Source organism: Clarias gariepinus, chromosome 25 (genome assembly GCF_024256425.1).
Source record: "Clarias gariepinus isolate MV-2021 ecotype Netherlands chromosome 25, CGAR_prim_01v2, whole genome shotgun sequence".
NCBI lineage: Eukaryota > Metazoa > Chordata > Actinopteri > Siluriformes > Clariidae > Clarias > Clarias gariepinus.
Window position 1 is genome coordinate 19,330,821 of NC_071124.1, and position 13,351 is coordinate 19,344,171.

General features: G+C 41.2%; 1 protein-coding gene across 1 annotated transcript; it reads left to right on the forward strand.

Annotated features, from left to right (window-relative positions):
- The first annotated feature begins 4,590 nt into the window (after positions 1–4,590).
- Positions 4,591–12,243, forward strand: LOC128513174 (BTB/POZ domain-containing protein 2). Its single transcript, XM_053486844.1, has 9 exons — positions 4,591–5,162; positions 6,486–6,605; positions 6,701–6,862; positions 7,806–7,906; positions 8,271–8,468; positions 8,610–8,802; positions 9,181–9,268; positions 9,371–9,517; positions 10,580–12,243. Exons 1-9 carry the CDS (start codon positions 4,618–4,620, stop codon positions 10,739–10,741), a joined length of 1,716 nt encoding a protein of 571 aa, XP_053342819.1. The 5' UTR covers positions 4,591–4,617; the 3' UTR covers positions 10,742–12,243.
- The last annotated feature ends 1,108 nt before the right edge of the window (positions 12,244–13,351 follow it).

Below are 13,351 nucleotides of genomic sequence, written 5' to 3' on the forward strand. Positions count from 1 at the left end.
CAAATCCTCACTCCATACATTCCTTCTCATCACACACACACATCTTCACTTCATACACACATCCTCGCTTCCTACACACCGTCACATCATACACACATCCATACTTAGCTTAATGATACATACCACGTACATGCATGCTTCATTCACACCCTCATATCAAAGACACATCCTCACATCATGGACACACACATCCTAACTTCATACACACATCCACACTTCTCTCTCACGCACACGCACACACCCTAGCTTCAAACACCCACACATCTTTTACAAATCTTCACTTTATCCATATTTGCTTCATACATATGCTCGCATGTCTCTCCCTCTCCCTTTTACACACACACACACACACACACACACACACTCACTTCATACACACATCCTCATTAGGACTTTGTACAGGCTAAAAGTGTCATTTGATCCACACTCTGTTTTCCGTGAATGGGGTAGAGAAAAGCGCGTGAATGTTTTTTATTTTTTTATTTTCGTGAATGGCGGTTTGGAGGCGCGCGCGGGCGCGTGCACAGATACAGCCAGCCGCCCACGGGATTCCCTCGCGGCCGCGGAGAGAAAGAGAGAGAGAGAGAGAGAGAGAAGAAGAAGACGGGTTTCTCCTGCAATAGTGCTGCATCTTTCCGCCTTTTCTGAACCATTTTCTCAGAGGTTTACGGATGGCATTGTAAATAAATAAATTAATAAATTAATTAATAAATAAATTGCGCTGCGTCAAGCTATCACACCAGAGTAAAAGAGGCTGATTCACAGGTGTGAGTCATTAAGCTAATTGCGTAACCAGGTGCAGCCAATAAATTCCCCGCTTACTGATTGGTTTAAAAAAACAGGAAAAAATAAACAGCAATCAACTATAACGGAGGTCAGATATAATTAATAACAATAATAAAGTAGCTCTATCCAGTAAAGTTATTACAAATCAAGTTACAATTAGTTCATTTTAGAGTGCACTCTAAAACAGGCTAACGCTAGGCAACTATTAATGTTTTTTATTATTATTCTTATTTATTCTTACTTATCTCAAAAACCGATTAACTGATTTACAGCTATCAAAGAGTGCACTAACAAACTTCAGCAGGACAGTGGGAGATTTATGACACACACACACACACACACACACAGAAAGTGAATCGGCGATGCATGCTCACCCCCAACACACAGAAGTGACATCTCTTCCCAGAGTCTGTGTTTTTGCTGTCCTCCGCTGTCCTCTATCAGGACGGGGCAGCCTGGACGTGGCGTGTTTCGGTGATGCCCGGTGTATACACACACACGCACGCATGCACGCACACCCCGTGTTCAGCTCGCGCGCGCACGCGCCCACGCACACACACGCACACACACGCACACCTGTCCCGACGCCCTTAGTGTCCAAAAAAAAATCTGAGTTTTTTCCAACTTCAATTCTTCTCAACCGCGTTCTCCTCTCGGTCGTTCGGATGTTTCCGGGACGTTTTCTTGTGCAGGCTCCGGTGTAATCAGTCCTGCTCCGCTCGCACGCGCACAGCCATCTTGTTTTCAGCACCAGCGCGGCGGGGACAGCTCATGCCGCTGTGACGTCACGGCGCGAGACGATGGGCACCGGGGAGCGGAGCTTTCTCGCGCTCGCTCGCTCACGCTCCCTCTCCCGCCCACAGCCAGGGGCTCCCGGAAGCACGCATGAGCTGAATCACAATGAAGAGACTGAAGTGAAAGGAAATCTCACGCCGATTACATTTAAGGGGAAAACAATAAAACAAACAAACAAATAACTTAATGTATTATTATTATTATTATTATTATTATATTGCACTCTCCATATCATATACTGGCATTTCATTCATTCATCCATTCATTCATTTATTCATCTTCTGAGATTATAAAATATCCCACATACAAGCCTTTCATATATAAATGCATACATGACAATTATATGGTTATCAATTATGGAATCTGGAATTTTCTTCTGGATCAATAAAATATCTATCTATCTATCTATCTATCTATCTATCTATCTATCTATCTATCTATCTATCTATCTGAGTTATTTAGATAAACACTAAATAAATCCAGAAAAGATAATTAAAGGCAATGTATTCTACTGTAGCAGCTCCTGATGAAGTAATTAAATATAATGGGGAAAACTCAGATTTTACCCAGGTTCTAAACATTAAACAAGAAATACAATAAGTGAACTATTATCGAAGAGCATTTCTTTCTGTGCTGTAGCGAACAAAGAGCAGCTGCTGCAGTGTTTGCAGTAAGTGATGCAGTCCGGATGTTTCCCTTTACTCCTGAAGGCGGCAGTAAAACTATCCTAATAAAAAAAAAAAATAAATAAAAAATAACAGCTGAGCCAGAGGGCAGTATTGCCAGGTCCGCGCAAATCCTGTGATTAGGATTATATTGTACTGTATAACGAAATTAAGTGCATCAACAGACATAAGATACTGTAACTGCAGCAAAAGCGGCACTGTAGCATAGTGGTTAGCACTGTGGCCTCGTACCTCCAGGGATGAGGGTTCGATTAAGGTCAGTGTGTGTGAAGTTTGCATGCTCTCCCAGTGCCTGGTGGGTTTCCTCCAGGGCTTATGGTTTTCTCCCAAAGTCCTACATTAACATTAAAACCAGCTGCCAGTCTCTCTTGTTCCACCAAAATTAGTTCTGATCTATCAAGAAATACCTCTGAGTGTGTCCTTGGGTATCTGAGACCAAGACAACAACAGATCAAGACAATCAACCGATCCTTTAAGTCCTGTAATTAGCAACGTTGGTTCCATGTTAAGTGAATGTGTAATTCCTTATCAGATTAAGATCTGGAGAATTTTGTAGGCCATGTCAACACATTGAAAGCCAAGATAGAATGTTTCTAAGCAGAACATTATATCACACACAGAGCAGTACACTGCCTCTGCTGGATTGCCTTCTTCTCTCACTGCCTCTTGGTGCCATCTCTTCCTCAGGTAAGCAATGCATAGCACCTGGCCATATACATTCATCAGACCAGGTCACCTTTTCCCATTTCTCCATGGTCCACTTCTGATAAAGAGAGAGTCAGCATGTGCACTCTGACTGGTCTGCACCTACATGATGATGGACTGTGGGTTCTAACAGCTTTCTATCATAACCGGCCTTAACTTGTTCAGCAATAATTTGTTCTGAAGTAGCTTTTCTGGAAGTTCAAACCAGACAGGCTAGCTTTCCCTCCTCATACGCATCAATAAGCCTTGGGTGCTCAGGGCCCTGATGCTGGTCCATCATTTGTACCACCCTGGATCACTTTTGGTAGGATAGTGCACTGCATACCAGAAATAGGATTGAAGACTTAGTGTTTTATGGTTCCTCTTTTGCAGTTGTCTACCCATAACTACCCATAGCTAGAGATTTTTGCTTGCATTTCCACAGTGCCTACTCATTGAGAGTTACAATGCTATTCTGTATTAAAAACAAAGCAAGATATTCAGGAGCCTACAAAGGGGTATTCACATACATGCTAGGGGGTGCTATCATTATCTTAGGGGTAGCTACAGCACCCCCAAGGCCCTTCCATGTGCCAACCATGATCAGCTTTCAGAATTGACTGTTCATTGGCTGACTAATACATCACACCCACTGATAGATGCCAGTGCACAGAGATGATAAACAGAGTTTAATGTTATTGCTCATCAGTGTTTCTCAGAATTTTATTAAGAAACCTACATCCTGAATTACAAAAATAACCATGAATGTGGCAAGATAGGCCAGGTTCACCTCTCCACATTTATGATGTTTTTTGAGCTGTATATACAACACTGTTTAATAACATTAAAACATTTATTTGGCAGAGACAGTAAATATTATCATATAAATCTGGTTATCTATTAACAATGTATTTTGGGTATCATTGTGTATAAATGTTGTTGTTTGAAAAAATATTATCATTATTATAATTACGCGGCATGGTGGCTTAGTGGTTAGGACTGTGACCTCGCATTTCCAAGGTCTGAGGGTTCGATTTCCGCCTCAGGTCTGTGTGCATGGAGTTTGCATATTTTCCCTGTGCTTGGTGGGTTTCCTCCCGGTACTCTGATTTCCTCCCACAGTCCAAACGGGTGCAGAATAAGCTAATTGGTGTTCCCAAATTGCCTGTAGTTTGTGTGTGTGTGCATGTGTGCCCTGCGGATGGATTGGCACCCTGTCTAGTGCCCAAATATTCCTGGGATAGGCTCCATGCGGCCCTGTCCAGGCTGACCGATACAGAAAATTAATACATTTATTATTATTATTATTATTATTATTATTATATAAAAATATATTATCATGACAATACATTTACCAAGTCAATTTATTAACTGCTAATCTATTTATTGTTTTATGTTAAACCATATTGATAAATAGTGCTTTGTGTGACCTCATACCCTTTCCCCCAGCTGTATTCCGACAAGTCCCGCCTCCTGCGCTAGAATTGGCTCATGCCATTCCGTCTCCTGCTCTGTGATTCGCTAATAATATACCAGCGAACGGTACATTCGGTGACCCTCCTGCCAATAAAATGACTAGCCAATCATCGACTTGTGAGAATACGGGTGGTGTAAAAAAAAACTTGTTTACCTTATCAGACCTAGAAGGGAGAAGTTGAAGTCCAAGATGGCTTCTGGAGACAACGGCGGTCGGGCCCCGTGTTTAAATTTTGCCTCTCCGGGTCCGCTGGGTAACAGTCAACCGAGCAACAGTAGTTACACTTTAGCGGCAAGCAACGGAGGATCCATCGGGGCGAGCGGAAGCTCACAGAGCGCGACGAGACGCTCAAATCCCCAGCCGGGGCCTAACGGCTCCGAAAGCAGCGGTGTCGCCGCCGGGCTTCCGCCGAACATGCGCAACTCTCTCCCGCAGGCCGTGGCGCAGGGCTCGGTCATAGCGGGAGCGGTCGGGGGTTCGATGGCGGCCGCGGTGGCGTCGAACATGACCGGACAAGCGTCAAATTCAGGGCCTGTCCCTACACCCCACTCCTCACTTTCTGCCCCTCCGGCTGCAGCAGCGGTGCTGGTTTACCGAGAGCCCGTGTATAACTGGCAAGCGACGAAAAGTACTGTGAAGGAAAGATTTGCGTTTCTCTTCAATAACGAGGTGCTCAGCGACGTTCACTTTCTGGTGGGTAAAGGGATGGGAGTGCAGCGCATACCTGCTCACAGGTAACTCTTTATTGTCCAGCATTGTTTTTAATGTGAAATTACTTCAAAGTTATTTGTATTTGCTTTTATTTCAATGGAATCTATTGTTCAATATATCGCATGGAGTTTATTATCGACGATCCTTAAGGAATAACCAGTAATGCAATACAAAGGAATGCACCTGTCTCTGCCATGGTGCGATATCTACTATACGATAACAGCTTAATAACAGCACATTTGGCTTTTTTTTTTAATCCTCAGCAGCATGCTTGCCAAAACAAAAGCAAAAAAATCTCCATTTCATAAGGGTTATTGACCTGCATCAAGCAAAGAAAGCAATTATGGAAATCTTTAATTACTGGAACTGTGTTAAGAACCCTTTAACACATGATCAAAACCAGGAAGGATAGTGCTGAACCTCAGCTTTGTTAAAGATATGCGATCAAATCATGACTAGAGATGAGGTAAACATATTAAGTTTAATAATGAAAGAAAAAGCATTTTCATACACACACGGTGTGATAAGAACTCGCAAGGTTCTTAGTGAAACTAATCAGAAAAAAAGGCCTTCAATTTGTTAGCAAGTGTAAAGAAATGGGGGGGAGGGGGATTTCTTGCAGTCTAATGAGTTCAGATTGACCCTATTCCAGAGTCATAGGCACGTCAGGATAAGAAGGAAAGCGCATGGAGTGATGCATCCATCATGCATAGTGGCCACTGTACAAGCTCCCGGAGGTAGTGTTATAATCTGGGGTTGCGTCAGTTGGTCAGGTCTAGACTTAGCAACTTATTTGGCAATAAACCTGAATGTACTTAAAGACCAAATTATCGCACAAATGGAGTGTTCCTTCCCTGATGGCACAGTTGTACATTTGTATTACCATGTCTAAGTTAATAAGAAAATATTTTTGTCAAACCAAAACACAACAGAAGATCTCTGTTTTAAATATAGCTGTGAAAAACACTGATACACTGAAATTCATGGAAAAAAAACACCTTGCAGAAAATGTTTCACATAATTGTCCTTGTGCATGCAGTTACCATAGAAATGATAACATATTCAAGAAAGGAAATAAAAATGCAGAATAGAGAATTCAACAACACTGTGTTGCAATAAGTTATAGCCTATACCTAAAAATTGTCCTAAAAACTTTACAGATAAATATATCTAAATAAACCAAATATCGTGTCGTATATCATGATGTATTGTGTAACTAATATTGTTCATTGAGTCATTATCATGTGTGTTATATTTCAGCTGCATAACCAAGACCTGATATATTAATATATAAACGTGCACAAGTTGTATATAGTTGTGTAATCAGACCATCTTTATGTTTTCAGGTTTGTTTTGGCAGTTGGCAGTGCTGTGTTCGATGCCATGTTTAACGGAGGCATGGCCACCACCTCCACAGAGATCGAGCTGCCGGATGTAGAGCCTGCTGCTTTCCTGGCCCTGCTCAAGTAAGAGTTAGACTATTTGAAATATTTGGTAGTAATCACTGGCATTTCCATCAGCCTTGCTTGAATGTGTCTGGTTATAAAATATGTCCCACTAGGTTTCTGTACTCTGACGAGGTTCAGATCGGACCCGAGACTGTAATGACCACTCTGTACACGGCAAAGAAATACGCAGTCCCGGCGCTGGAGGCTCACTGCGTGGAGTTCCTGAAGAAAAACCTGCGGGCTGACAACGCCTTCATGCTTCTCACACAGGCACGGTTCTGCAAACCTGCAGAAATTGTTATGTTATAAATGTTATAGGCTACCATTTCAAAATGGTCTAGTCAAGTATTCAATTCAATTCAATTTTATTTGTATAGCGCTATTAACAATTGCCATTGTCCCAAAGCAGCTTTACACAATCAAAAGAATTATTTAAGTTTGTATGGAATTTGAATGTGTATGAATCAAAATGGTCAGATAGTTCTTGATGAGCAAGCCGAGGGCGACAGTGGCAAGGAAAAACTCCCTGAGGTGGTAGTAGGAAGAAACCTTGAGAGGAACCAGACTCAACAGGGAACCCATCCTCATCTGGGTGAAACAGAAAGCAGGAATTGATCTGCATTCATACTGTGTGTTAGGTGGCAGGCAGTTCAGCATAACAGTTGATGTTAATTGATGTTAATATGGAGTCCAGTTAGTTATTGAAAACTCAGGTAGACTTGTATAAACTATCGAACTGTCAAGTCCTCAGAGAAACAGCTGCCAACACCAGTCGAAGCCAGAACCGTCTTCTAGGTAGCGAGAACCATCCCCAGACACGAGACGCATCCCAAAGAGACACACGGGGGATCCATGCGACGAGATCTCCAACCAGGAGCGGGGCACCAGGATGGGTCAGACAGGTCGGGAGGGCAAAGGGAGTCTGGATCACTGGCAGCTCAGAAACGACATGTGTAGCTCGACAGAGAGAGGGGGAGAGAGGGAATAGAAGGAACGAGAGAGAGAGCAGAAGATGAGAGAAAACAGTTAGAGATGTGTATGTAAAACGCTTTTTGTCATTTTTAACAACCCTAAAAAAGCTGAACATTGTCCTAAATGAAAAAGGAGGTGGAGTATATAATTTAATTATTGTAAGTAATTGTAATAATAGTTTTGTCACAATCTTGTTCAGTGTCGTTTTTTTTTTTTTCCTTTCCATTTTTTTTTTTTTTAGGCCAGGCTCTTTGATGAACCTCAGCTGGCCAGTCTGTGCCTTGAGAATATTGACAAGAATACAGGAGATGCTCTGGCTGCAGAAGGATTCACAGATATAGATCTGGGTACGTATGTAAGAACCAGTTTCGTTTTTCACTGATGTTTGTAGGGCTGGGCGACATGGCAAAACCAAAAAAATATCTCATCATAAAGTGTTTATTGTGTTCATTCAAAGGAGGTAGTTAGAACGAGGCAGCTGCGGATAAAAAGTTAGTTTTTAACAGCCTGCCAATAATTATCCAATATTATTATTTTAGAGTGGAATTCTTAAGAACGAGCGCTAGAATAATTGTTAGGTCAATTTGGGATTATCATTGCAGTGAGCAGATTAGATTAGATTTTGCAGTTGATCATCCATGTTTGTGGTAATGTCATCATGTATCATATAATTCAGATAAACCAATAAAAATCTGTCTTTGATTTTCTCAGACACCCTCGTGGCTGTGCTGGAGCGGGACACGCTCGGGGTGCGGGAGGTCCGGTTGTTTGGAGCGGCGGTGCGTTGGGCCGAGGCAGAGGCTCACAGGCAGCAGCTGCAGCCCACACCTGAGAATAAGAGACGCGTATTGGGGAAAGCTCTTACCCTGATCCGCTTCCCTCTAATGACCATAGAAGAGTTTGCAGCAGGTATGTCACAGCGTACACTCTTACACCCCGCACTCGTCATGATGGGATTAACGGTTATCTAAGTAGGTGTTAAACACTAAGCTTTGGGGCCTAAGAAAATCTTCCTATCTTTGTGGTGTTTGATAATGTCACTGTGTGCAGGTCCTGCTCAGTCAGGCATTCTGACAGACAGGGAGGTGGTCAGTCTGTTCCTCCACTTCACAGTGAACCCCAAACCGCGAGTGGAGTTCATCGACCGGCCCCGCTGCTGTCTGCGCGGGAAGGAGTGCAGCATCACGCGCTTCGCCCAGGTGGAGAGTCGCTGGGGATACAGTGGGACCAGTGATCGCATCAGGTCAGAGCAAACACACTCGCACACTCTCTCATTTATAAAATTTTATCTAAAGATGTTGGACAGCGCTTATAATACTTTTTGTCTGGCAGTAAAAAAAACACAGTACATATTTTTAATATGACATTAACAATTTACAAACGTAGCAAACTGTTCCACCGCAACGGCTTTACACCGATCATGAAAAGGTTTTAAATGGATACTGCAGTGTTGTCTGGTCTGTGATGAGAGATCATGCACCACTCTGATGAGCTGATGTACAACCCTACCACAGCATCTGAGACCAGCGCAGACACGCTGCTTGTGCATCACACAATGTTTGTCTTTATTGTTCTCCAAATTCTTTAATTTCTCTCTGTCTCTCGTTCTCTTCTACGGCAGGTTCTGTGTAAACCGAAGGATATTTGTTGTGGGTTTTGGACTGTACGGGTCTATACACGGACCCACAGACTATCAGGTCAACATCCAGGTAGAGTTCTTTGAATCATTTTTTTCATTTTTAAGTAATAATGCAAATTGTGGATTAATTTATAATGATGTGTTTTATTGTTTTCGTCGATCTTGTTGCCAGATCATTCACACAGACAGTAACACAGTCCTTGGTCAGAATGACACAGGTTTCAGTTGCGACGGGTCATCGAGCACCTTCAGGGTCATGTTCAAAGAGCCGGTGGAGGTTTTGCCCAATGTAAACTACACAGCCTGCGCCACTCTTAAGGTACGACTTATCACGCACCGTACTCCAACCTTTCCAGGTTTATAAAGCAGACCTCACACATTTTTTCGCCAGTACACAAAAATATACGATCAATAACAAAAACCTCAGATAAAGTTTAGAATGACTGTTATTCAAGTGTTCTGGAAGGTCTGTCTCCTTCCTTCATCTAACTTTAGTAATTTTTGATTACATTGATTTGGTTTCTTTAAAAGATTGGCTAAGTGTAAGTGTTTTGAATTTATTAGTGTGAGATAAAGTCTGCTAATTTATTTTTAGCTATTGTAACATTAGATAAGTATGTACTGTAGATGACTACACTCACCGTCCACTTCATTCGGTATATGGGGAAGAAATTTAAGTGATTTTAAACATGGCATGGGTTTTGGTGCCAGACAGACGGGTGTGTTTTTTACACCCAATCGTCTCTAGGTTTACAAAGAATGGTCTGAGAAAGAGAAAATATCCAGTGAGTATCAGTTCTCTGGGCGAAAAGACCTTGTGACCTTAAAATCTAAACTATCAATAGAAATTAAAATAAATTAAGGAAGGGAAAAAAGAATAATATATAGAAACCTTCTTTCTAAAATATAGAAAAACTGCAGAGAAAAAGAACAGAATATAAAATAAGGGATAAAAAATATATTTTTAAAAACTTAGCTGTACAAAATATACACAATAATGTCTGTACAAATGTGCAAAATATGGAAAATGTGCAAAAGTGTGCAAAATGATATTAATTATAAATGTCTAGAAATGTCTAGAATAAGTGCAAATGTGCATGAATGTACAAATATGTAATGTCCATGAATAGACTATAATTTCAGATGTGAGGAATTTCCATAAAGTGCAGTGTGAAAGGATGTTTTTAGTCCTGTGTGAAGGCAAAACAGGTCCAACCCAGTACTAGCAAGGTGTGCCTAATGAAGTCGCCAGTGAATGTGTATTCATTAGATAAATGAATACAAAAGTTCAAGAATTCAATTCAATTCTATTTTTATTTGTGACTTAAATCATGTTACAGTGAATAAGGATTGAGTGCGTGTTTTTTCTTGCCTTTTCCAGGGTCCAGACTCCCACTACGGCACCAAAGGCATGCGGAAGGTTACCCATGAATCTTCAGGATCTGGCACTAAAACCTGCTTTACCTTCTGCTACGCCGCCGGCAACAACAATGGCACTTCCGTCGAGGACGGGCAGATCCCCGAGGTCATCTTCTACACATAATGACCATTGAGTTCTTCCATGTTAAGGAGTTTTGGGCAGTGTTACAAACCGCTCACTAATTGCCTTCCAGTTTTATTAACAAATCCATAAGTGGAAGAGCTGAACTTGGTGGGTAATGTAGTGGACAGCGGAGATGTTTAGAGTCCTACACTTTCACCTGCACTTTCTAAAAAGCTGCACAGAGTTAATCTGCGTGTTTGCTGATTTGAGAAGGAGTCTACGTTCATGTTGATTATTATAGAACCCATAGGCTGTGAACTATTCACCAGCAGACTGACCTTGATGCTGTCTAACTGGATTGAAGAACTGTTAATGCGTTTCCTGTCTTTAACAGCTCGTTCAGCATCTCTTAATTAGGGAAAACTTGAGGAAAAGGTTTTCTTTAGGTAATCTGGATTAGTCTATTTTATGCCAGCAGGGGGTATGTGAGATCAGGATCTTGAAGCCTTTCTACGAGAATGCAGGGGAATTCTGGGTGCTCATTGGGTCCCTTATATTTTGTGCCAAAACCTTGCACTTAGAGAATACGTCCTTTACAGACAGTTAACTAATGGTCAGTGATGTTTAACAGTAACAGAATCAACATTAAGCCAAGCATACAGCTCTGTAGATCACCTTAGGCTGTTGTGTAAATTGGGTCCTTCAAGGACGGAGCATCGGCCCTCTGCTTTTGTCAGATCTAATGTATTAAATCTTCAACTCTGTGCTTCTCACTCACTTACCATATAATCCAGTGAGTTCTCATAGGCCACTCTCACATAATCAGCTGTTAAAATTTCTGCTCGTGTGGTGAAATTTCGCATATGTGAAAGTAAGAGCAACAAATTTTTTTGTCTGTTGAAAAAAAAAAAGTAAATGATTTGACTTGCCTGGTTCATAATGTAAACGTGAGACTCTATTTATACTGGATCCATGGAGTTTTTGGGCATTCTTTATTCATGTCAGTAGCGAGTGGTTCTTTCATTAATGTTTTAAAAATATTTAAAAACTGGATTTAATTTGTCTCCCCCCCCCCGTCTTTGTTACTGACACGAGTATAGAATGACTAAATTTTGTTTAACCGGTCACCTCCTAGACCAAGCCTCTCTTTACACATCTGTAAGATACTCTGTCCGTCCAATAACCTTTGTGCGATTATTGAAACAAACTGACGGGTACCCGAATACCACACAACACAGATGGCGTGCAAAGGACTGTTGCAAAGCACTTATCGTTAATGTAGCTCGACTGGTTCAGAACTGTTACTTTTTTTTTTTTTTTTTTTTTTTGCCTTGTCTGGTGAGATTAAACCAAGGTTTGTTTTTTTTCTGTTTCTGTGTAACCAGCATCAACCCGTAAAGTACTGACGTCTCACCTCATGTGTGTGTACAATGCTATTAAATAAAAAGGTTGTTCAATGCAAGTGTTTAAATTTTCTTGGACAGTTAACGTCTTGTAGGGTGATCTAGGGACACAATGAACACAAACTGCACAGGAAAAGGTTTTTTTTTTTTTTTTTTCTTTGTAAAAACTTTAATTTCCTGGGTGAAGATAAATGTTTAGTTTGGCTGAAAGCAGCATTATAAATAAAGCTGGTCTGTATTTAAGAAGCGTGTCTGTTTGAGATGTTTGAGCTTCCTGTCTAACTCAGGACACACATGAACTCTTAAAATTAGCTTATTGATATTCATAGACTGTTTTTAGATAAGAACATAAAGACGAGATTAACGGCAGAATGATTTACTCTCCCTTTCACACATTCTCTATGGCGGGGTACGCCGTGGACAGGGTGGTAGTGCGTCACAGGGCAAACACACATACACTGGGCAATTTGGGAAAAACCTGTTAGCTTAATCTGCATGTCTTTGGTCTGTGGGAGGAAACTGAAGTACCTGGAGGAAACCCACCAAGCACAGGAAGAACATGCAAACTTCAGGCGGAAACCTGGGAAGCGAACCCTGACCCTGGAGGTTTGAGGCAAGAACTTATAAGCAATCTTTGTCAAACAAGGTTGGTTTGTAGTTACAAAAATAATATCTAAAAGCAAATCATCTTGACAGTTGCCACACAACATAAGATAATGTTTTAGATTGATCATTTTAATTTCCATCAATGTGGCATCATTTTTGTTCCTAACGCATAACCCAGTCCATATCAGTGTAGAAATCCAGCATGAGCTTTTTTCCCCCATGAGGATGTATTTTCAAAGTGAGTGTTTAAATTTTTATTTTTTTTTGCTGAATAGAAAAACGTTGTGGCTTTGTTGGTCTCAGAGATTGTGGTTGGGTTTATACATCATCTCATCAGAGTGGTGCATGATTTCTCCTCATGGACCTGCCAACGTGACTAAGAAACACTTACGCGGGGTTCGAACCCGCACTGTTGTGTCTTTACTGTGTCGTTCCACCGCTTTAACCTCGTGTACCAGATGAGCGAACATCGACCGTACGAGGATTTCCACATCACATAACGACATTTACTAGCGTCTTAAATTTTGTCACACGAACCAGTTTTTAACATTTGTTAAATTCAAATTCAATTAATTGTTAACTTTTAACACCTGTTTAATTAACTAGTTCTACATTTTGTTTACGCTTGTTCTTACGTTTTGCTGTTATAGTCAGTGTCCAC

What these genes read in the sequence shown, in the direction of transcription:
- LOC128513174 (XM_053486844.1), top strand. Translation starts at nt 4,618, where the DNA reads ATGGCTTCTGGAGACAACGGCGGTCGGGCCCCGTGTTTAAATTTTGCC. An exon ending in ATTCACAGATATAGATCTGG is followed by an intron (nt 7,907 to 8,270) that starts GTACGTATGTAA and finishes TGATTTTCTCAG; the next exon opens with ACACCCTCGTGGCTGTGCTG. An exon ending in ACTATCAGGTCAACATCCAG is followed by an intron (nt 9,269 to 9,370) that starts GTAGAGTTCTTT and finishes TCTTGTTGCCAG; the next exon opens with ATCATTCACACAGACAGTAA.